The sequence below is a fragment of the Strix aluco genome, chromosome 4, assembly GCF_031877795.1.
Source record: "Strix aluco isolate bStrAlu1 chromosome 4, bStrAlu1.hap1, whole genome shotgun sequence".
NCBI lineage: Eukaryota > Metazoa > Chordata > Aves > Strigiformes > Strigidae > Strix > Strix aluco.
Window position 1 is genome coordinate 13,224,062 of NC_133934.1, and position 24,181 is coordinate 13,248,242.

At 43.8% G+C, this 24,181-nt stretch overlaps 4 protein-coding genes across 6 annotated transcripts in view; 2 read left to right on the top strand and 2 right to left on the bottom strand.

The window, feature by feature from the left end:
* Positions 1–74: 74 nt before the first annotated feature.
* On the top strand, positions 75–6,576 carry GRPEL1 (GrpE like 1, mitochondrial). The gene is made up of 4 exons (XM_074822050.1): positions 75–212; positions 1,184–1,352; positions 3,240–3,321; positions 5,676–6,576. Exons 1-4 carry the CDS (start codon positions 139–141, stop codon positions 6,020–6,022), a joined length of 672 nt encoding a protein of 223 aa, XP_074678151.1. The 5' UTR covers positions 75–138; the 3' UTR covers positions 6,023–6,576.
* A 1,846-nt stretch (positions 6,577–8,422) lies between these two features.
* TADA2B (transcriptional adaptor 2B) lies at positions 8,423–14,608 on the bottom strand. The gene is made up of 2 exons (XM_074822049.1): positions 14,317–14,608; positions 8,423–13,139 (listed from the first exon to the last, which is right to left on the bottom strand). The coding sequence occupies exons 1-2, from the start codon at positions 14,584–14,586 to the stop codon at positions 12,147–12,149; spliced, it is 1,263 nt and encodes a 420-aa protein (XP_074678150.1). The 5' UTR covers positions 14,587–14,608; the 3' UTR covers positions 8,423–12,146.
* Positions 14,609–14,964: 356 nt separating this feature from the next.
* Positions 14,965–16,636, top strand: CFAP184 (cilia and flagella associated protein 184). Its single transcript, XM_074821259.1, has 2 exons — positions 14,965–15,819; positions 16,082–16,636. Exons 1-2 carry the CDS (start codon positions 14,965–14,967, stop codon positions 16,634–16,636), a joined length of 1,410 nt encoding a protein of 469 aa, XP_074677360.1.
* Positions 16,637–20,018: 3,382 nt separating this feature from the next.
* Positions 20,019–24,181, bottom strand: part of TBC1D14 (TBC1 domain family member 14) — a 76,021-nt gene continuing 71,858 nt past the window's right edge. For all 3 annotated transcript variants that reach the window (XM_074822059.1, XM_074822057.1, XM_074822060.1), the window contains one exon: positions 20,019–23,370. In XM_074822059.1, coding sequence (XP_074678160.1) covers positions 23,305–23,370 — 66 coding nt within the window. In that variant the 3' untranslated portion in view covers positions 20,019–23,304. The remainder of the gene's footprint in view (positions 23,371–24,181) is intronic.

Here is a 24,181-nt window from a genome sequence, read left to right on the forward strand (position 1 = left end):
GTTTGGCCTGCGGCGTGCATGTGCCTTGCGGATTGGTCCTCGGACGCGTCACTCTTAGCGTGACCGCTTGCCGATTGGCGGAGGTCTCGCGGAGTCTCGGAGGGGCGGGCTGAGGCGGTCGGCGGGCAGGAAGGCGCTATGGCGGCGGCGGTGGCTCAGTGCGTGCGGGGCGCGCTCCGTCCGCGGTACCCGCTGCTGAGCTTCTCCCTGAGGTGAGGGTCGCGCCGCGCCGCCTGGCCCAGATCGGGCGCGTCGGGAAGGGTCTCCCTCTGGTCCGCACTCACCTCCTCGCCAGCGCCCGCCTGGCTCGAGCCAAAGGGAGAGCGGGGCCCGGCCCCGCCGCGCTGGGGTGCTTCACCCCCCGAGCCCCGGCCCTCCGGCTCTGCGCCGAGGAGCCCCTTCCTACAGCCGGGACGGGCTGATGCCGGCCGCCCATGCCCCGCTGCCCTTTGCTGGCTTCCCTTACTCTCCCCCGGGTGAGTGGCCCGGCCAGGCATGGCGGGGCCCTCCTGGCCCGGCCTTGCGTCTGAAGGCCTCCAGGCCTGACGCCTTGATGTGGCGTGCAGGGATCGGAAGCATTTTGTCGTTGCGGCACTGATCCACCCGCCTCGTCCGTAAACCGGTTTGCTCAGGAAGCTCCGCTAGTTCAGCCTAAGAAGCGTTAGGAAGGGATAAATACTCAGCTTCATGGAGACTGGCCCGTGCTTGACATGATATTTGCGATATAGCAGTGACACAGAAGGTGCTTTTCAGTTGCTCTCTAGCAGTCAGCAGCAAACCAGTGTTCTCGTTGGTGTGTTTTCTGTGAGACGGTTGCAGATGATTGCATCATGTAAACTGGATTTGCTTCTTGATGAGTGCTGTGTTGAAAACGAGCTTATATTCCCCTTAAACGTGCTGCAACTTCGTAAACTGAATATAATGGACACTTGCAAGCTGCTGCCCAGTGGTTGTTATCTTGCGGGAAAGTTACTTCTTGCAACAGTTTAGATGGTCTTAGTTCAGTTACTTCTGATGAGAGATTCTGCAAACAGTTTTCACAGATCTAGAATTGTATTGATTCGTGCTTTAATGTGAGAATTCTGTAGACATTGAAGTGTCAAAGTGTCCAGCATGTCCAGAAAATGCTAACATTTTACAAATTAAGCAACTGATTAATATTATCTGCATGTTTTTGCCTTAGGACCTCTCCACGACTGCTTTGTGTAGCAACACAACAGAAAAATACTGGCCAGAACTTGGAAGAGGACCAGAGTCAGAGCCAAAATGAGCAGAAAATTGAACCCAGCACAGCTGAAAAAATCTTAACTGAAGAAAAGGGCAAACTGGAAGAACAACTAAAAGAAGTTACTGTAAGTGTCTTTTGGTCATCAAGTTGCATACCTTACAAACTGCATACCTAAGAGCATTCATTACGGGTTCTCAGTGCACAGTCTGGATACAGATGTGTGACTGCTACAAGACCTGAAGTCCCTGGTCCAAAATTAAGATTTTGGATAGTTTCTTTCCAGTTTCTGGATGAAATTAGACCTTCTTCCGCCTGAAGATTTGTTACTGAGTTTCACTGACTTAAGTTCACTTAAGTTTTGCTCAGCAGAGGAATGATTTTTGGAAGCCCACGGAAGGGTTTGAATGTGTCTTTGATGTGTGTATTTGTGCGTGCTAAGAGTAGGCTTTCCGAAAACAGCTGCTGACTTTTCAAAGGTCAGGGTTAATGATGCTTAGCTTTTATATAATAGCATACTTACTACATACTCAGGAAGTGGAACTTTCAAACCTTCTCTGTTGGAGACCCCTTCAAACATAAGGCTGAAGTGTCACGTTCCCTCTGTCTGGCCTAATGTATCTTGCATTCCCTTCCATGCGTGACTTCAGCAGAGGGTGAAGGATGCCCTGAGAGGTGGGAGGCATGGATTAAGCAAAGGTATTGCTTTTCAGGATCAGTGCTTTATATGAGATGTTTCTCTAGAGTGTTTGAGACTTTGAGAGGTAGCCCAGAGCCTTCTATAGAAGCAGTATGTATGGATCATAAGTGGATTGAATTTCCTATCTGTTGCTCTTCCCAAAGCACTGAAGGACAAAGCAGAGATGTTATTTAACGTCTCTGTTGACAGCATTTCATAGAACCATAGAATGGTTTGGGTTGGAAGGAACCTTCAAGATCATCTAGTTCCAACCCCCCCTGCCATGGGCAGGGACACCTTCCACTAGACCAGGTTGCTCAAAGCCCCGTCCAACCTGGCCTTGAACACTGCCAGGGAGGGGGCAGACACAGCTTCTCTGGGCAACCTGTTCCAGTGTCTCACCACCCTCACAGTAAAGAATTTTTTTCCTCATATTTAATCTAAACCTACCCTCTTTCAGTTTAAAACAGTTACCCCTCATCCTATCATTACACTCCCTGATAACGAGCCCCTCCCCATCTTTCCTGTAGCCCCTTTAAGTACTGGAGGCTGCTATAAGGTCTCCCCAGAGCCTTCTCTTCTCCAGGCTGAACAACCCCAACTCTCTCAGCCTGTCTTCGTAGGAGAGGTGCTCCAGCCCCCTGATCATCTTTGTGGCCCCCCTCTGGACCCGCTTGAGCAGGTCCCTGTCTGTCTTATGTTGGTGCCCCCAGAGCTGGACACAGCACTGCAGGTGGGGTCTCACGAGAGCAGAGTAGAGGGGAAGAATCCCCTCCCTCAACCTGCTGGCCACGCTTCTCTTGATGCAGCCCAGGATACAGTTCCTGAACAACAGAGGAACTAGACTTCATAGTTTGTAAAACTTGAAAAAACTGGAGGACATTCTGTGGTATGTATGGAGAGGGAAGAGATGGTTTGAAAGTCATGGCTGGGTTGAATCTTGTTTGTCAGAGTGTCAAAATACCTTGTGACTGATGAAGGCTTTCTGTGAACACATCAGAAAAAGCAGAAGTCTTTGATTCATAAAACCTGACATATCCATAGAGTTAAAAATTTCTTCCAGCTAATCTGTTGACAAATAGGGAGAGTCTGGAAACCCATCTTACTTCCTTTCCCTCACTTCTGTCTGCACTAAAGTGAAGCAAACATCTGCCCTAGTAGGAAGGATGCTGTGATAATTGGCATGTTATCTTCAGATTACTCTTCAGATGGTGGCTTTAGGCTATGTAACTGTTGGAAAATGCTGTTTTATACTGAATATGCTGGTTTGAATTATTGTCAACTACCCAACCACCAGGAATGAAATCTCTTCTGTTACTGGTTTTTCTTCTTTAGGACAAGTACAAGCGTGCCTTGGCAGATGCAGAAAACGTGAGGCAAAGAAGCCAGAAACTGGTAGAAGAGGCAAAGTTATACGGTCAGTGGGGGCTTCTTTTGTGTATATTCATAAGACCCAGGAAATGCAGCGCCTGGAAGATTGAGCTGCCTGGCCCCCACTTTTGACAAATTGTACTTCCCAGTGATTCTGACTACTTGGTTAAAAAATGTATTTGGCACAGAGAGGTTTGACCAGTTCCTCACTTTGCATCAGGATTGTAATCATCTTGCTAGACAAGGGCAATACTTTAACTGCTGAAGTCATCAACTTGAAATTTTCTTTAAATTTGGTGTCTGATTTCCTACAATATGTACTACACTAGCAGATTTTTCAGTAAGGTTTGTGGCCTGAAGTTTGCCTTTTTCACGCACCTTGGTCTCAGAATTGACTGCGTAAAAACTGAACCAAGAGCATGGAATACTAGCTTTCCTTCTGGTTTAGGTTTTTTTGTTCTTGGTGTTTGTTTTGGGTTTGGTTCTTTTTTGTTGGGTGGTTTTTTTTTTAGCCTCTTATATTCAAATAATGTTTCTGTTCTGTTGAAGGCCATAGCTTTCAAATTGAAGTAACACATTTAGATGGGTTGGATTCTTTTCAGGAATGTACAATCACTGGCTACGAGGAGTGCTAGAAACACATCTTTATTCAAGAGCGAGGCTACTGACATCTGATTTAGCTTTTTGACAGTTTAAACACAAATCTGTAAAACAGAAATTGTGTGCAAATACTGCAGCAGAAGAGTGCTGTCATCTTCATGTTTGACTGTCGCTCTGGCTTGAAAAATGAGTTGACCTTTTCTGCCACACACTAATACACAGCTGTAGAGTTTAATTCTGAATACAGAAGTTTTAATTTCTGAATAGAGCGTCATCAGCTAATGTGTACTGTAAGAAAAAGCACTTCTCAGTTACATAGTATTCTGGTACCATTTTAATGGATGTTTGAATGCTTCATCCTGAAGTTGATTTTCAGTAAGCATTGTTTCACTAATCTGCTACTTAGTGCAGAAGGACTTTGAGTGATGTCTGATCTCAGAGATGCTACAATAGAAATAAATATTCAAATAAAATTTTTCATTAAAACAATTACAGATAATCTGCATGATTGTAAGTTTTATCATTCGTACATGAGTGCCTTTTCTGTTGGAAGAAGATAAACTAATTTCTGAGACTTGCATAAATTCACAGAGATGCAGTCACAGATATTTGCAGAGGTAACTATGCAAAAAAACCCAAACCAGAACAAACCACCTTCTGAAGAGTTTGGTTCTTTAGTTTGATCCAGATCACTAGACAACTGATTAGTCTGAGACACTTCAGCCCTAACCACAGTTTTAATTTAAAACCTTCATTCATTTGTTCATATTTGTGAACTCTTTGGACACTGTTAGTTACTGCTCTATAAAGAGTTCAAGTCTCTATAGACTTGTGCAGTTATTAAAGTGATCCCTTACTGAGAACTAGCTGATCCCTATAGATCTTGCAAGGTGCTTCTGCAGGTTTTTTTTGTTCAAACCAAAGACATGTGCTCTTATATTGCTTCTTGGTAAGGGAAAAAAAAAAAAATCTAAACTGTGAGCTAGAATTAAAAAGGCTGTCTGGCAAAAAAAAAAAAAAAAAGAACAAGGCTACCAAAATGCAGCGCAGTTTGTCACTGGCTTACTTTTACTTCTGTGTAAAAATGTGTTACTCTACTGAGTTGTTTTGATTTTTCATGATTAGCTAGAGACAGTTTGTCTTCAGTAAGATTAGTCCACACTCTTTTAGTGTGAGCCAGAGAACAGCTTCAGGACACGGACTATTGTTGGCTTAGGAATTACTCAGTCTTTACAAGGCACAGCTTCTGACTGTGAAAGTAGTTTTCAGTGAGAGGGAGAGGTGTGAGTTCTTTTCCTTCAAGTATGAATCCCTGTTCATCTCTCGGATTTCTCATCAGTCTGACTACATGCTGCTGCTTCTGCAGATACCTTTAGCACATCAGATTAAAGGGTAAGAATAGGGCAGCGTAATGCTTTGAACTTTAGGTGAATCCTGGGATGGGGGAGACATGAGGAAATTACATTAAGCCATCTCAAGGTTTTAGTAACTTTGGTTAGAATTTTAACTGATAATGTCAGGTCATCAGCATAGCCTTAGCTCTTTTAAGTTGAAATACAATTCTTCCATAGAACTAGAGGAGGTGGTGTGGATTTCAGGGTATCTGTAATAGTTCTGTATCATCAAGTAAAATTGGAAAGTACATTTTACCCAGATGTTTACAGTATCGTATATCTTGTTAAAAAATCTACAAGAGTACAGATTATTGCTGTAGGTTTTGGGGTTGTGTGTTTGGGGTTTTTTAACACTTGTTTCCCTCAGTGGACTAATCCCATTCCCTCCTCTTTTACTTCTTTTTAGGGATTCAGAGCTTCTGTAAGGACTTACTAGAAGTTGCAGACATTTTGGAGAAAGCAACAGAAAGTGTTCCAAAAGAAGAAATTAAGGATGAAAATCCTCACTTGAAGAGTTTATATGAAGGTCTTGTTATGACAGAAGTACAGATTCAAAAAGTGTTTAAAAAACATGGCCTGCTCAGACTGAATCCTGTCGGAGCCAAGTTCGATCCCTATGAACACGAAGCGTTGTTCCACGCTCCCATGGAAGGGAAGGAGCCTGGCACTATTGCGCTGGTATCCAAGATTGGCTACAAGCTGCATGGGCGTACGCTGCGGCCTGCCTTGGTGGGTGTTGTGAAAGATGCTTAGCTGCTTAATCTGAGAATTTAAAATGCCATACAACTATTAAACACCTGGATGGTTTTTCTCTTACACCATGCTTTCCTCATTCTTCTGCCCCCTGAGAGGTTTAAATGAATTGATTGAGGTGTCTCAGTGAAAATGAAGCAACCAATGAATTTCTCCTGCTTAGTGGCCTTCAACATCACTAATCCGTAATTCTTAAGTGTGAAATACAAGAGCCATTAAGCCCTCTAATGCTTTAAATTAGATATTTTTTACAACTATTGCTACTAAAGGTGCAAGGAATGAAATGCTTACAAGAATTCTGCAGTCTCAAGTTTTATCACTGTGTGTAGATTGAAAATCCAAATGGTTCGAACACTTCCTTTTGTTTTGTAGAATCTAACATTGCAGAAGTGGGTGAAGTAGTACAATAACCTGTTTTCTGCCAGCATCCATCAGCTTTACACACCAATATCATAAATGCCCTTTTTTGTCTATTCAGAAATAATCTCTCTCAACAACTGAAATGGAAACCTTGGTGAATTCTGACCTGTAAATAAAAGGTAATGAAGAGTAGATATCTTTTGTAATTGCTCAACCCTTTTTGTTCTGTAGTAATGTTGACTCAAGAAAACCATCTAATACTTGTATGGCATTGAAGAACGAATAGAATTTATCCTATCTCTGGATTTTTAATTTAATATTGTATAAATTGGTTTAAACAATTTTGATAGTCTTGTAATTTCCAAGCTTTACAATCAGTTTGTTATGCAAACTGTAGTTACAACCCTTCCAAAAGACACAACACCCAAAGAAGTGAGTAGCTGAGAGTTTGGTATATACTGTCTTTTAGAATTACATAAATAATTGCATGTAAGTGGCTCAAAACAAAAAATGTGATCTTAGTTTCATCTTCATTTCTTGCATTGACTCAGCTTGGATCTTAAGTTGCAGCAGAACTTTTCCCATACGCAGCTCTTGCCATGTCTAACTCCACCTGCTGCTCCCAGTCCTGCAGAATCAGGCTGAAATACAGTACGTGATTCACTGAATGCTTTGTCCTACGTTTGTCTGGTCACCTGGACAGGAGTGGATGGAACTGGGCAAATTACACAACTGACAAAGCATCTGTCCTCTTGTATCCTCACAGTCCATATATTTAACACACAGGACAGAAACTTCAAACTCATGCATGTATTAGGACCTGGTAAACAGTAAGTAGTTCTGAATTTTTCACCATTTCTGGTTGTGGTAGATTAAGGAGCTTCTTACTTTAAGGTCAAGTATTGATTTTTTTTTTTTTTTTTTTTTTGGTTCAGATGTAGAGGTGCCAACAGTTTACTGAACACTAGACTTACTCGCAGTGAGAAGTGATTACTTGTTCTTTAAGACTTTTTTCCCAGTGCTAGTTTGCCTCATGGCAATCAGACAGTTAACTAGGAACAACCTAAGTGCATACTGTTTGGGGGTTAAGGATTCATTCATTCTTAGCTCCAGGAAAGAAAATCAATGCTTTGACTGGGCAGGGAGAGTAAGACAACTGCAGTGTTAATTTTTTAAAACTAACCAAGTATAGGGATCAAAATGCAAAAATTGAGTGTAAAACTACAGGGAAAAAAACAGGGGATTCCACATACTTAAGTAGAATTTGGAAGTAACTTTCTTCCATCTGAGTTGGATCACGCTAACTGCTTCCATCTGGGTTAGATCAAGCTGTGGCTGTGTGAAGTAGGACTGAAGAGTTTTGCTGCACTTTGGCTGGAACCTGTGCTCAACTGATACACCATATAGGGACCAGGGTTGATTTATATACCTTTTAAGAACTGTTATGTATTGTTCTACCTTCTCCCACCCCCTCTGGATCTAAACTAAAACTAATAATCACTTCACAAGTATAGAAGTTTTTCTAGCAGGGCAATTAAAGGGACAGCTTCCCTAGCAGATTAAGATCTTGTTAATGAGCTTCCTAGGGCCTCACACAAACTGTCTCTTTTGGACTACATTACTTCATTGAGGGGGTTCTTAAACACAAGTTACTGTTAAATGTTCAGGGCAAGACTCAAACCAGTATCTTTAAAGCTGGTAACTGAGTATCTCATTTAAGTGGTTCTTTTTCCTTGGCCTGCCCTTTCAGAGAGGCTTTCGGCAGGGAGAGCTTCAGTCTGTACTGAGAGCTCAGAGCACCTCTACACACAGCCATACCACAGTCAGAAGCACTGAAGAAATCAAACAGGGAGGTGGTTCTGAAATTGAAGCATGAGAGCAGCCAGCAAAGCTACCACCAGGTACCTCTGGCTTAGCTATTTCATAAAGACCACTTCTCCACCCGTCATCATTTAGCTATAATGCATCTCCGTTCTTGCAAAGGCTTCAGCCATTTTCCTCGTTACACAAGCTATGTTACCATTAAATCAATAATGGAAAGAAACTTTAATACAAGTTTATTTACCAATATACAATGCAAAAACCTAATAAAATGCTGAGTGTGCACAACATCAGTTAGGTTTTACATGATTTCAGCACAGGCATTTGCGTGTCTGGCACAGCTACACCAGTACACGATTCAAATGAGTGCAACATTCCCTTTAAGGAAGAAGCTGATGAGCTGAACAGGCTCACCACGTGCCTTCCTTCACAGTATTCAATGTGTCATCACGTAAGAGCAACTGGGGCACATGCAAAAACATTTTGCAAGAAGAGATAGTAAACTGAAAGGCTAATGAAGTCCATTACAGTTGCAAAGAAATTTGATGCAGCCGCCGCACAAGAGAATAATTGGCAGAGTGCTTAGTTTGTGTGATTTACAAGGCAGTTCATGGTCAAAGACTCGTGCAAACCTACTAATGCTGTTCCTAATGCTTTGCTGGGACTGCAACGGAACACAGGGCAGGAGGGTCTGTGTCCAGAACACTCTGTAACAAGCCCTTCTGCACCAGGTAGTACACACAGAATGGAGATTATCACTCCCTTGTTACCTAGTGAACAAATATTACTGTAAAACATCACTGGGACTGGACTGATTGAAGTAAACATACAGCGTTAAAACAGACTTATTGCTGTAGCAGAAGATCAGTATTTTGAACAGCTTACAGAGTGTCACTTTTTCATAGGCTTACATCAATGCTGTTAGGGCAGATACTATCATTAGTAATATCTTTAATTAGAAAAGTCAAGAGCATTAAGCATATAAAACACCTTTTCATTAGCAACATGAAGGCTAGGTTATTTGTACAGTACAGGAAGCGCTTCCAGATCAACACAAGATACAAGTTGAAGAGCTCTTTGCCATGTTTTTTCTCAGCCCCTTCACCACAGAAGAGAAGCAGCGTAGCTCTAGTAAGTTGCTGGATTAACATAACTGCATCTCAACTTAAAAACAAACAAACAAAAAAACAGCAGCTCATAACAAAGGAATGCTTAGACTAGATCAGTTCCATGTGAAAATATGGAACAGCAGCATCCTCTAGTGCAAGTCACCTTTAAAATTAAAAGCATAGCTGACAATGAGACATTGCTTCTAGGGAAGCCCTTTCCAAGGGACTAGTATTTGCTAAAGCAAACATTTACCACCTTGAATTTGCTTGCAAGTATAAAATAAATATTGATATCCATATTTCATACATTAAAAATACTTTATTTTACATTCATTTTGATGTTCAATAAGTTACGTCTAGCACCAAAGAAACATTTTGGAGGGGCTGAGGAGTTAAACTACAGAGTTTAAATGCAGAATTCACTTCAACATTTAAATGACTCATTGGTGCCTAAGATTATTTTTTTTAAGTTATTGTTCAGATGGGCTTTAGACTATTGCTTCAGTTAGACTTAGATGTGCCAAAACAGTGTAGAAATATAAAAATCACAGATTTGAGAAAAAACTAAAAAAACCCAAATCAATTCTTTTAAACTCTCAGCTACATGCAGAGTTGAGGATCCAGAACACTTATCAGTAATGGTATGTTATGGCAGTTAGGTAACAAGTTCCAGGAAGAACCAAATTGCATAATTAGAATACTAGAAAGAAAGGCTGAGCTTCCTTTCCACAGGAGTAGGACAGAGAAAATAACCACGGGTTTATACCTTATGAACTTGTGTGCTGTTTGTACATGCATATAGGGTGGAAGTGGTTCTTAAAGCTACTCAGCACATTGCAGTTAGTGCCACTGCTGCCAAGGAGAGACAGTTTTGTCTCAAGTATTCCACAACAAGCCACTTACAGGTAAGCCAAACAAAGCATTACATCCGAGAGGACATAGCCCTTACCTTTTTGAAGGGACATAACATCACAAGCTCACAAGAAAAAGGCACTAGAGTTTTGGTTTCTTCTTCCTTAGAAATGCTGGCTTTGTAATTGTACCCTTTTATTCTAAACTCACTGGTAACACTATTTTGGTAATGCTGGATATATTAACTAAAACCCAGTTTTGATCAGTATACCTCTGCCAAGTTGCAGAATTGATACTGTTTTAAGTATCCTCACTGACTACAGCCCAAAGCATCAAACCAAAGTGACATTTCCAGTGCTTGCACTTGTTCTGAAGCCAGTTAAGTTCCATGTTTTGGCACACCTGCGCTCCAGAGGACCTGCCCACCTGGCCTGAGGCCACAGCTTCCCGCTCCAGACACAACCAGCAGAGGCTTAGGCACAAGTAACACTGTGCTGTCTTCCACATGGCAACCACCATTTTTTATTCATTTTGGTTAAATACCAGCACGGGAATTTAAGGATGAAATGAGCATTAAAATCTTTTCTAGTCTTCCTTCAACATCTTTCCCTTAATCTTACTAGAACAGTGCTGTGGGTCTGGCATTTCCGCCACACGCTGTGTTACATCACCAGCTCAGACTAGTCGTCAGAGTCGTGACAAGTTCCCTCTCCAGGTGCACTGTTCTCACTACGGTGGGCTGCAGTCACTGTTCTGCCACATCAGTAATTTCAACTTCAACGTGTTTAGTCCAGTATGTTTCAAGGTATGTGCCATCAGAAGCTGGTAATGGCTTGATTTACAGCTCTGTACTTCAGAAGCACATTAGCTGTGCATCTTGACCTAATCTCTATCACTTCTTATTTTTGTTTTTAAAAACCAATCTCAGTGATCGCTCTTCACTTGAGAATCTCACTCTCTTTCCCTGTCCCTCCCAATCAAATTCAGGATTTGGCAGCTACACCTCTTCATCCCATACAAGCTCAGAAGTTACAGATGCCAAAGAAGGCGTAACCTCCCCCAACAAGAGGAAACGGTGATTTTGCTGCCTGATGCTCCCAACAGCTACAAGACAACTCACTGCCTATTTTCCCAAACCCCATTTCTAGCCCAAATCAGCCACTTCACAGTAGTGCTGACCCTTCCTCTGGAACAGAGCACCACAGCTGCCACGTACTCCTGCAACTCTGCTACTAATTAGTTAACATCGAAGCTTCAGCGGAGTCTGTTTCAGCAAAAACTGAAGTCAAAGCTATGTCCGGATCAGCTGGGTGTGAAGGTAGCTCTTCAAGAACCCTTTCCACAGCACAAGTACCTGAAGGCATCTCACCTACCGCATTTCTTTCCTTCCACTCCCTGCCATGGCTCATCCCTGCTGTATTCTCGACAGAAACTCTCACCTCGCTGTCCCAGCGCCTTGGCTGTAGTTACTAAGGAGAATGTTCTGAAAGCTTAGCAACGGTCACAAAAATCCCTGCTCACCATGCTCAGGACTTTTGTAAGCTTCACTTTGCTGCCAGCATTACACCAAAAAACGAAACAAAGGGAGAAGAAAGTTTCCAGCAAATGAAACTATCTCCTACCTTCAAAGAAAAGCAAGGATTACACTGATACTCATTTGTCCAATAGTAAGGAGTAAAGTAACTACTCTGGGACTACTGGACTTGAGTAAGTTCACATGAAAGAAATCTGTTCTAATAATGTACCAAAAGCAGTGAAATCCAATGTAGAAGATCACAATTAAGTATTTTCCATGATCCAAAGCAGAAGTCTATTTGAACCATGGATCATGAATACTGTGGGGATTTATGTATTTCCTTTTTTTTTCTTTTTTTTTTTTTAAGTGACATAATTTCTGTATCTTTGGGGAGGGAAGGAAAAAAATAACGGAGTCCTTGAGGCTATAATGGGCCTCTGCTGTGTTTTTTCAGATCAGCTGAGTTTCATGAAGCATCCCTGGATATCCAACCACTTTCTGTTAGAAAGTTTAAAATCCTTTTCTTCAGTACCTTATCTAAGTAACTGGGAAGGCGACTCTTTGAAGGAATTCCTTGTCTTTTTTGGAGATGGTCTTTAATGATTATAGTTTTTACCGTCACATACCGTGCAGGACTCAAATTTAGAGAGCTGCAGAGCACCTTTTCCCTGTCCGATAAGAGTTCAAAGCCAGGCAGGTTTTCAATGGCAGCAAATTCACCTTCTTTACCATCTTCCTTCCCTCTCTTGGAACTAGCTATGTTTTTGTTCTCCTTCCTCTTTTCCCGTTTGTGCCTGGCTGCCTCGTATTCTGCTGACTCTTCCATTTTGGTGATTCCATTTCGACGATACCGCTGCAGCTCCCGAATCTTTGCTCTAAGTATCCTCTCTTTGTGCATGTTCTCAAAGAAGTCTTCAAACTCCTTACAAGACATGAACTGGTACAGAGGCCTCAGTTTCAGCCTCAACTCCTTCTCCTCTTTTGTGATCTTTCGTTTGGGAGCTTTCTCCTTGTCCTTTTTATCCTTCCCCAGAAAGGCCGGTACCAAGTTATAATCTCGTGCAATGTTCTTCCGTCGTTGCCTCTCCTTGAGTTTCCTTACATACATGTCTACGTGAGCTCTTTTTAACTCTATTTCCACATCGTCGTCGTCATAGTTCACCGAAAGGCCACTGATCAGAGTCTCCGCATCTTGATCGTATTCGATCTCGTAGTCGTCCCGAAGCGGCATGTATCCCAACTGCTGCTGTTCAGCCACCGATATATCCAATGGTGGGAGCGGCGTGGTCAAGCTGGGAGAAAGCGGGCCACCGCTGGGACACGTGTGATCCGTTACTCTGTTCGGAATAGTGTCAGGGATGCAGGCTTTTCCCAGGTTACCATGGATATACATGCTCACATAGTGCTCCATCACCTCCTGAGGTGTTCGGGATGCTCCCACGTGAGCAGCCATGTCCTCCTAAACAGAAAATAAGGAGGAGTGATAAAATGATTCCCGTTACATCTCCAGCATAACGTGCACTCAGGTAAGAGCATGACTTCCTTCCTGCTCTCAAAAGCCAACTCACAATACCTAAACTCTTCTAGCAATACTGAAGTTAGCCATGTTTCAATCAGATCTGCATTTTTAGGTCCAGATAAGCATTTACAAGTGTTCAGGAGCGTGCAGGCCACGAAAACAGCGCCAGAAACATCATTAAGGCAAGCTGCATCAGATCCTTTAGGCACAGGAACACCATCGAGACGCTGGATCCACATGGTGATTCCTGAGCATCCTTCACTCTCTCAAAAAGTGAGCTTACCATCACCGGGAAGCTTCCTATGTCCCAAGCCAGCACTGAGATCGCTACATCATTTGGCTTTTGCTCACTTATATTGCATTGCTGAAGTACTTTTAGAACAATATAAAGAAATACAGTATTTACAGTAAGAAAGGTAGTATTTACTTGTTCTCTAGTTAAGAACTTAAACAAGCTATAATGTTCACAAACTTTAAAGATTTTGAAAAAGTCCTCACGTTTAATGAAGCAAATCACAATCGAGTCACAATTAATGAATCAGATAATGCTGCTTTTTACTGCTATTTTTTAAAAACGAGCCTGACTGTGTACTGACACAGAAGGCAAGCAGCAAGTTTACAGCTGTGCCATACTGAGGGAAAAGGAGGGTATAGGAGCAGTAACACAGAAGCTGAGGGGGAAGGCACATGCTGGAACGGAAGGCAGCGACAGCTCTGAGAAGCCTGAAGAGCTCCTCGGAGCAGCGGCTCTCCCGCAGGTAGCCCGCGAACGGCCGAAAGGCCCCATCCCGGCAGGGAGGCGCGTGCACCCGCCGGCCAGAGGCTGCCCCCTCCGCGGAGCGGGACGCGACACCGGAGCCTCCTCTCAGCTCCGCGCACGTCCCCCGCCTACAGCAGGCCCGCGGGCTGCCCGCGGCCCAGGCCGGCGAGTCCCTCGGACCGGTCAGCGGCGGCCCGTGGCCCCACGCACCCGCGGCCGACGCGCCCTGGGCTCGGGGGAGCGCCCGCCGCAGAGGGCGGGCCCGCTCGCGGCCTGAGGGGCGGCGCTGCCCCGGGCTCCCTCGCTGTCAGGCGGGACGCGGGCCCCGCCGCCGGCAGCCCGCCCCGCCGCCCTTACCCAGTTGCCGAAGCCGAACTGCTCGATGGCGTCCAGCAGCAGCTGCTCCTCCCGGCTGCTCCAGCCACCCTCGGCCTCGGCGCCCCAGAGGGTGAAGCGGCCCCCGTCGACGAGCTGGTAGCCGTGCCATCGGCGGTGTGGGCCGATCTCGGCGCCCGCCGAGAAGCAGTCGGGGCAGAGCTCGATGTCGGCGCACTCGGTGCAGCGGAAGCGCAGGGAGCTCACCTCGGCCAGGCAGTACACGCAGTACTTCTTCCCCAGTTCCGCCATCTTACCCCGCCCGCCGACAGGCCGCGCGCACGCGCCGGCACGCCCCCGCAGCGGCCCCGCCAATGGCGGCGCGCCCGACGGGCGGAGCCCCGCGACGGACGGCCAATGAGCGCTGAGGGCTTGGCCCTCCTCTCGGGCTCCCGACCAATGGGACCAACGCGCCTGGGCTCAGGGGCTATTAAAATGAACGAACGGCTGCGATTGGCCGCCCGGGATCCGTCTTCCTTTCCCGCGGCCAATCGGAGAGGCGACCCCAAGCGACCCCGTCGCTGAGTGGTAGTCAGAGGTGAGGGGGCGTGGCCCAGCCGGCGCCACGGGTGAGGGGCGGGGCCGAGTCCCGTTGCCCGGGCAACGGGGGAAGCGGGGAGCGGCCAGGCCATGGAGGCGGCGGCAGGGCTGGGGCGCCCCGAGGGGCCGGCGGAGCTGAGCCCGGGTGCCCCCGGGGAGTCGCCGGGGCCCGAGGCGCAAGTCGGGCCAGGGGAGCCCGCGGAACCGAGGGCGGAGGTCCCGGCGGGGCCACCACCTGAAGAGCCGCCGGGGCTTTCAGAGCCAGAGAAGCTGGGGCCGGAGGCGATGGAGCCGCCGGGGCTCTCGGAGCCGGAGGTCGCGGCGGGGCCGCCAGGGCCGTCGGACTCGGGGCCCGCGGTGGCCGCGCCAGCAGCCGGCGGTGCCGGGGAGGAGGAGGCGAGCGGCAGGGACGGTGCCGCGGGAGAGGCGCCTCCCGCCGCGCGGGCTGAAGAGGCCCCGGGCCCCCCGGCGCCGGCCGCCCCCGGCGGAGCCGAGCGGAGGAGCGGCGAGGAGGAGCGGCGGGAGCGGGCGGCGCTGCTGGAGCTGCACCGCGGGCTGGCGGGCGAGGGGGAGCGGCTGCGGCAGGCCAGCGCCCGCCTGCAGCTGCGGCTGGGCGAGCGACTGCGTCTGCGGCAGGGCGAGAGGCGGCTGCCGGCGGGGCTGGGCGCGGCCGGGCCGCAGCTGTACGGCCAGCGCCTGCGGGAGCTGCGGGGGCTGTGGCAGCTGCGGGAGCGAGAGGCCGCCGCCTGCCAGGAGCGGGTGGCGGCCCGCCAGCGGGGCGGCCAGGAGCGGCAGGCCCGGGCCCAGGCCGAGTGGGCCGCCTTCCAGCGCCGTACGAAGGCGGTGGCCGCCTTCAGCCCAGGGCGGCGGCGGGACGGCGGGGCGGCAGCGGCGGCCGCCCGCATCCAGGCCCAGGAACGGGACAAAGAGCAGCGGGTGCGCGAGGTGAGGCTCCGGCCGCGGTCGTCCCGCTCCTCCCTCTCTCTTCTCCTGCCGAAAAGATTTCTGACAAGGCCAGCGCTTCCCTCTCGCAGCCAGGGCACTGTCTCCCCCTAACATCTACCGCTCGCTATTGAAGAACAGAAGCTGTACGATGCTTTTCTCCCCTTGAGGCTTGCTTATTGTCATGTCTTACTTTAAACGGAAGCACTTCTTCCCTGGCAAGGCAGGGATTAAAGATGTAATTCTTTTATTTCTACTCCTCTAGGCCCGCGTGGAACACATCAAGCTGAAGCATGAAATCCAAAACCTTGAAACCGTCTTGAAAGCTCAGGGAGAGCTGGTAGAGAGTCAACGTTTTGTGGACTTTGAGCACGTGAGGAAAGAGAATCAGAAACACAACAAAAAGATTGATGACCTCAGTGATGAAATCCAGAAGCTCAAAAAGAAGGTATCAAACACAGTACATATTTTCAGCCAGTTCAGGGAAAAACTACAGTTTGTGGAAGCTGAAAATCAAGGCCGGAAGGCTGAACTGATGGACATCGAGACCGTCTTGTCACAGGAGAGAGACGTTCTGACCAAAACAAAACAGGCCAGAGACAGGCTGCGGAGAAACAATTTGAAATTGCAGCAGAAATGTGGGTTGCTTGGAAATGAGATACTGCTTCGGGACTTTGAGGAAAAGGTAGATACTGCAGAGCTGCTAAGCCAGCAATTGGAAACACTGAAACATCACCATGCTGGGCTGATCCTTACTTGTAGGGGAATTCAGAAAAAAATCAGGGAGGCCAATTCCTCTTTCCTTGCTGAGAATGACTGAAGAAAAGAAAGCATGGAAAAGAAATAAACAGAGTTTTCCATAATTCTAATTCTTAACATGCTTTTTGATAAGTCTTTAATATGTTACACGTACTCCTGAGAAAGCCTTTTCTAAGTGACCTGTCAGTATTATTCATTCAGCGAAGAGATTACAGTAGTTACTCAGTTTGAATGAAACCACATACATGTGCCTGGCTTAAAAAAAAAAAAAACCCTCAGTCAAAAGTCTGCACTTTCAGAAAACCATCTTAGCATTCACTCCTTTAAGGCCACGGCAGTGTTGTATAAGCACAGCACTCCCCATACCCTAACTCAAATCCTGATTCTGCAACCATCTGTATGGATTTTGTAACTTGGTATTGACTTCATCTGTACAATAAATATTGTACAATAAATACTGCCCCATCACAAGGGGCAATTTTCACAGATGGGGCTGAGAACTGGAGAGCAGCTTATTGTCAATACCTGACATGACCTGCATACAGCCAATATACTACAGAAGCACTAAATCATTCACCCATTCTGTAAATGCTGCCAACTTTGCCCTGGTGGTGCACAAGAAGAAATGTTTATTACTTTAAGAACTATTTTGACAGTATAAATATATACATGAATCTTACCACTCAAAACTAGTTTTGAATTATTTTGGTCTTTCAGCTTTTACAGTTTTAGGGGGTACTCAACCTTGTTCTCCTCATTCATGTCTGTGAAGAGGTAGAGAATAGCATAAGCCCCATCAGTGTTTCAGTCCCCTCTGCACTGCTCAACTATAGTGCATCAGAATTCCAGAAAAAAAGACTGAAGGGGAGGCAGCAAAAAACATTTACACATTTATGACTGTACAGCTCACAGAGCTTCAGTAACAGGAAGCAGCTTACCCTTTCAAAATAGTATGTTCTTTAAACTCCGATTCTCCCATGGCAAACAGTGGCTATGAGACTGATCTATATCCCACAGCTCTTGCTGCTGCTGTTGTAGCATTATTTTTGATTTAAGGCACGGGATGGATGTCAAGAACATAGAAACATCTTAGGCCAGTAAAATGGTGGAGCTCTGACATACTATGTTCTCATTACTGAAGGAATTGCAACTTTCTCCGGTCCTTATAGGCCATCACTAGCTGATGTGCCCAATTATTGAATCAGTCCCACCTTATTAATTGTTGATTTCTATGTATGATACCACTACTTTGCTTAGACCAGTAAACTTTAGTCCCATTTCTGGCAGTCAGAGTTGGGTATTAAAGGCCCAGATTGAAGTGTTCAACGGTTGTGAATTTTGCAGGAAAGGCAGCACATCCCAGTGGGAAAGAGTAAGAATGGAGTCTTTTGGTTTTCCACCGCAGGTTGGAATTACACCCCATAGGACCAGTATTGATGAGCTGTATTTGAGCTGCTGGTTCTAGTTCTAAATTAAGTTGCCTAAGCAACTTAAGAAGCAAAGAACACAATTAAGAAGCAAAGCACACAAGCCACTGAATGCACTTATATGGGGATAAAAAGTAGGTGAACTTACATAAAGACGTTTCTAGGAATGGCTTACACCTTTCTCTTTTAAATCATCTCTGAACTAGGTTTTCTGAATTGCCAGGATATTTAAAAGACAAAACATAATTGAAGTGCTTATTACACTATTGAAGGTTTAAATTTTGTTCTGATGTCGCAGTGAAATGAGAGAAGAGATCATCAATTTCTTACTGCAATTAGGCAGTAGCAATTTGGTTATAGTCTTCCAAGGTCCTCACAGTTTTGCAGAACAACTGCATATGGACCAGCACAGGCTCTTGTTCTGCTCATGGATGGAGTACTCAGCAGCTCAAACACTCTGTTCATGAAGAGACATTACACAACTAGTATTCAGAAACTTTTCACAAAATACTAGTAGATCTACCTCTGTCTGTTGTTGCTGGATAGTAAAAGGAGACAACTGCCAACCACTTACTTTAAAAAAAGACACCGAAATCGGTACCTTTCATCTTAAGCTTTGTTACTGAAAGTGAGCTCTTCTCCTGCTGAAAGAGTGGCTATCGCATAAGTTGAGTAGCTGCCTGGTGTTTCACAAAACTGTTTTCATAAATAATTAAGAATTAAGGATGATCAGCAGTCATCTCCCTAAGAGAAGTTACTTTTACCTGGTTTGACTTCTTACAAATTCCTGCCAGGAAAATTCTTATGCTTCTTGCTGCTTTTGGCTTAAGAGATATAAACTGTCCTTTAACTTCTTAAACACTATTAAGAAACAAATGTAGACAGATACAGGGAGAAGCAGGGAAAGTAAATCTTAGATGGTTTTCATTGCTTCATGTTTGACATCTGGAGAATGCAAGAATTTAGGGTGCCAATGAGGTTGATGGCATATTCCCTGAACTGAGTATTTCTACTAAACAAATACTGAAACATTTACTTAAACTTCACACACTGTCTCTAGGACTTTTTTTTCAGCACCAAGTTGTTGAGACAACCTGCCGCTACCCCAGCCTTCCAAAGCACCCCGAGATTGAAGATCAAACTTTCCTCCATTTTCCTCCTATAAATACAGGAAGACATTCCATCAGGAAGCAGTACAGACAAATGTCTTTTTACTTCCTTATCTCATGTGCTGGCATGCAGGAAAGTATTTCACTTCTCTTCAAACAGACTGAAATTAGTACTGAGAAACAGGTAAGTAAAAGAATCTAATTTTGAACAATTTTGTGCAACTCCTGTAATATAGACAACAGAAAGCTCTATCGGTATCAAACTGGTATAGGCCCATATAAAGTAAGTACAAGGAAGTGAGAAACTAGAATCGTGGCAGCCTAGTCTTTGACTGCATTCCCCACGCAGTCCTGTTGCACAGGTACTATCTTCTCTCCCCTGCTTTTATTTACATTTTATTTGGTGCTTTAACCCCTTTTCAGTTAAGTAAGCAACAGGAAGCATCTCCATTTTAATCTGAAGTTAGGACAACATAAATATTAAAACAATAAAATGCTGTAAATTGAGCACAAAAATGCCTTGTGATTATGAAACTTGCAATAGACCGGGATTTCTTCTTTTAAAACACAGAAAAGATTCAGGCATTTCTGAGTTCTGCACATCTCACAAAAATGTATTTACATCTATTTTTTGTATAAATTTATCAGATCTCAGACCTCCTCCAGAGAAAGCCATATGAAATGGATTAAACTATGAGGACCATAAGAAATCTTCCAAATGTCACATGTAATATAACAGGTATTTTAACAGGAGAACTTGGAAAGCATCACCAAGAAGTCCTCCACCTGCAATACTTAAACGTCCCAAAGTCCTGATTTTGGACAGACAAAAATTGCTAAAGAAGCCTGTGAAGAAACAGACGGGTACTTGAATTTTTAATTTCTGAATTACAATGAAAATAGGTGATTAAGGTAACTTTACATGACTTTATTTAACAAAACCATATATTTACAGTTGAAAAAAGTTCCAGTTTGATACATGTATCTAAACAAAACAAACCTGATAACTACATAAAACCGCTTTAAACATGATGTACAGGGGATGTATCAACACTTAATATGTCATTCTAGTTTTAAAACATTCAAAAATAAGCTGTTACAAGGTACCTCTTTTTTTTTCAAATTAAATTCTTTACTCAATGAAATAACATTAATGATTGTTTGCTGATTGAAGTTGCAAAACGGCTTTATAATAAAGTGCAGGTCATACAGAATTCCAAACCTGGTTGAAGTTTTCTTGTTTCTCTAATCTGCTGCATGTACAGTGGTAGTTGCAGACTTCTGATGTACTGCAGCATTTTTATTTTTCCTTAAACCCATGAAGAAAAAGTTTGCTTGATGGGGACACTTCCTCAATGAAAGAAAATCTCATGCATCTTGTTACAGATACTCTCAAGCACCTGAACAATAAAATTGTCTGAATTTTTTATGCAATCCCTGAATTTATTACAGAAACATTTAAGAGCTAATTAAGAGATTTGGTATGCTGCAAGAAACTTAAAAAGCTCAGTGGCAAGTAATTCTATGCCCTTACTAGTCACCTCTGTTTTTAATCAAAATTCAAGCGTTACCTTCAAGTCAAGTTACCGAGAAGTTGAAACAATTGCATCTTTAGGCAGGTGATTTTTTTTTTTTCAAATGTATTTTGTTTGAGAACGAACTGTGCAAAGCTCCTTATTGCATTGCTTTTCTTCATTAAAGAACATACCTTATATACACAAAGAAATCATTTAGAAAATATATACATCTTCTAAGAACAGAAAGATCAAATCACAAAAAAAATAATTACATTGCAAGTAACAAACAGTGCACAAGTGTTGCAGCAGGCCTTTTCCCCACAACTATGCCTATTTTCACTGTTACATTCAACATCTTACTGAGAAGAGAAAAAGGAGAACAGGCTGTGGATGGCTGAAAAGATACCTAGTAGCTAAAGAATGCATTTTAACCAGACAAATGAGCCACACTTGTGGACTTGGTTTAAAAGGAAATACAAATCTAGTCGCAATGAAGACTTAAATCACAAAGCCAGTTACAGTACCACCTAAAAATGTATACTGAGGAAAAAGTTGTCTCTGTTTAATAAAACGTTTTATAGCATAGTGCAAATGTTTCAGATGGTAGGCCTCTCATACTCTTCATGGAAAGGCATATTTGTTGTAGTAACAGAAAAAGTAGTATTAAGAAACACTTACTGACCTTCCAGCTTTCTATTGCACTTCAAAGCAATGTAGCATACAAGTACCGGTCACTGAAAAACCAAAGCTATACAAATTCTGGGAGAATTAACATGTGTTTCATACCAACATCTTAATGTCTATTTTCAGTAAGTGATGACCTAGAAGTCGTCTTATGGAGGAATTAAGATGGCCAACAAAAAACCACATCCATTACACCAGGTACACAAAGTGGACAGGAAAAGAGGCCAATGAGGTATCAGACTTGCAAGCTGCATTAGCATTACACATCTTCCAAAGTGATTATGAGTCCTCACTTACCGGGGAATCTTGCTCTTGCTCTTTTTAATATTACAATCAAACTATCCCTTGCAGAAACAATGTTTGTACTAAAGGGCAGCAGTTTGATTATATCCCACAGTCCTTTACAAGTTGAGTTGAGCAGTGTGCAACTATTATTCTCATTTTTTTATTCACACAGTGCCAAAATAATTAGCATAAAACAGACTGAAGAGCACTGGGAAACTGCTGACCATACAACTGGAGGATTTAGTAACACCTGTTTACAGTTAACACAAATATTGCTTCACTTAGCTTCCCTTTTCAATGATCGTCATTATTTATAAAATAGATTTTGCATTATACACTATGCAATAAACATTCTTGTAAATCAGAGGCACTCATGATTTACAGTTCAACATTCATCTGAATGCAGGGGGGATCTAACCTGTATAACAGAATTATGCAACCGCCTCTGTAACTTGCTCCCATGTATTAGAAGCTGGGTAAAACGCTAGGAAATGACAGCTTGTACTTATCCTGATGGTATTTGTCTGGCACATTCCCCAATAAACTTCTTTCACTTGTCACTACATACAGATCAGCTCCACATAATGCTCTCCCACTGTGGCAGCAGCAGCTTCAGGAGATCCCACATAACCTTTTCTTTCCAGCAGCAGCGCTGGCTTATGTAACTGCTCCCCTACACCCTTCCTCCTCAGTTCTGCCAGTGAACAGAGCTGGGTTTAAAGTAACCATAAAAACCGCTTTTAACCGTTTCTCAGTCTATCTGCTCAGCCCACAGTTATCAGCGTGACTGGGGAGATGGTACAGGAATAAGTAGCTGGTAGGCAAGAACACCCCCAAACAGCACTGCTCCAGAAAGAGGGAGACACGGAAACATACATTTAGTACTGTGTGACCCTGGCTTTAAACAGGAAGGAGAGTACAATTGGGAGATGATGCCAGATAAATACTAGAAACCCCCCGGTGAGTTTGGAATCTATTCTAATTAATGGAACTTCTTCCATATGCACCCAGATTGGAAACACAGATTTCCAAGGCATCTTGAAGAATAATTGGTTTTGCACTGCTAGCATGACTTCTCTTCCAAGTTTACTTTCTACTTAACTTTTTCTTATTAAAGAAAGGAATGTAGTTCTATGTCTACATGATTTCTTTGGTAAATGGGACCCACAGCCTATAAAACAAGAAACATTTCTGAAGCAATGGTCCTTACATCATTTAACTATAAATTTCAGCACCAGTTATTTAAAATCCAGATCCAGCTACTGTTAATAGGTATGGGAAGTATATCCTGCCTAAGAATGAAACTGGAGAATAGCTTTCAAAGCAACCGACATTGCCGAATGCCCAGTCTTTTAAAACATCAAAGAAAAAAAAACACCTTAAAAAAACCCTTAATATTGTTTAGTTTCACTGCCCTCATCAGAAGTACAGAATTTGTAACGCTGTCCACAGCAAATGCTCATTCCACTAAAAGTTTAAGGCTAAGCCTAAATTTAATTTATAAGGGTTTTATCCCCTGATTTCCTTCCTTCCTTTTTTTTTTTTCCCCTCCTTCTCTTTTTTCCTCTCTCCCATTTAAGGCTATCCTACTACTAAACAAAACTCTGAAATAACACTTTGATTTGCAGGCTCATACATGTCAAACAATACTCAATACTTTTGCCACTTTAGCTCTTTTCCCGTGAGTCACTGGAGGCAACCATAATTTTAACGTTTGAGTGAAGGACTTCCTTTTTCCATTTCTCGGTTATCTTTCTGCAGAGCAGCCAGTATCTAGACATTTCAAGGAATGAGAGAGAAAAGTGTTAGATTTAAAAAGTGACTCAATAAATCAGTGTCTGAAGAGTTTCCAATTTAATTATCTCTGAGCAATACCATTTTAACTGTTAAATGTAATCAAATTTAGAGAGGCTCTCCACTGATGGAGACCTCTCCCATAAGTCCTTGTGGCATGGTGGATACAAATGGATTTAACATTTAAATTCAATCTCTCCCCAACACACACTTTGAAGCCCGGAAGTGAGATTCTTACCCAGATTACACAAGTTTAGCACTACTAAAGGATGCTGCCTGAGAGGAAGTTATACTTCTCAAGATAAATGGAATGTCTAAAAACACAGCAAGTGAGCAGCCTGAGCAATATGACATTACCTAAGAGTTCAGGACAGAACTACCTTAGCGCTGACTGGTGCTTGTCTAGAGCACATCACTGTCTCCAGATCTGCTTACATTTTTTTCTGAAGCAAAAAGTCTACATTTGTATCCTCACTGAAAATCTGTATTTCCTAGTATCCAATGCACAATTTTGTTTTATTAGCCCTTGCGTAGAGGGCAAAGTAACAGTCAGTTTCTCATGCTGCTTAACATGCTCCCTGCCCTATAGTTAGTCTCTGCTGAAGAAATCCAGCAGCATCCTCAAGAATCACCTTGGAACAGAATGTACTGAGGGACACTTCATCTCAAAGAACTGCAGTTACGAGTAAGGAACCTTATTTTCTCCCTCTGACTGACTTCAAACAAACCTCAGCCTACCAGAATTAACAGGAGGTGGGGCTAAATCACTCACGGGGCAATCACACACCAC

What these genes read in the sequence shown, in the direction of transcription:
- CFAP184 (XM_074821259.1), top strand. Translation starts at nt 14,965, where the DNA reads ATGGAGGCGGCGGCAGGGCTGGGGCGCCCCGAGGGGCCGGCGGAGCTG. An exon ending in AAGAGCAGCGGGTGCGCGAG is followed by an intron (nt 15,820 to 16,081) that starts GTGAGGCTCCGG and finishes CTACTCCTCTAG; the next exon opens with GCCCGCGTGGAACACATCAA.
- GRPEL1 (XM_074822050.1), top strand. Translation starts at nt 139, where the DNA reads ATGGCGGCGGCGGTGGCTCAGTGCGTGCGGGGCGCGCTCCGTCCGCGG. An exon ending in AACAACTAAAAGAAGTTACT is followed by an intron (nt 1,353 to 3,239) that starts GTAAGTGTCTTT and finishes TTTCTTCTTTAG; the next exon opens with GACAAGTACAAGCGTGCCTT. An exon ending in AGAAGAGGCAAAGTTATACG is followed by an intron (nt 3,322 to 5,675) that starts GTCAGTGGGGGC and finishes ACTTCTTTTTAG; the next exon opens with GGATTCAGAGCTTCTGTAAG.
- TADA2B (XM_074822049.1), bottom strand. Translation starts at nt 14,586, where the DNA reads ATGGCGGAACTGGGGAAGAAGTACTGCGTGTACTGCCTGGCCGAGGTG. An exon ending in AGTTCGGCTTCGGCAACTGG is followed by an intron (nt 13,140 to 14,316) that starts GTAAGGGCGGCG and finishes TTTTCTGTTTAG; the next exon opens with GAGGACATGGCTGCTCACGT.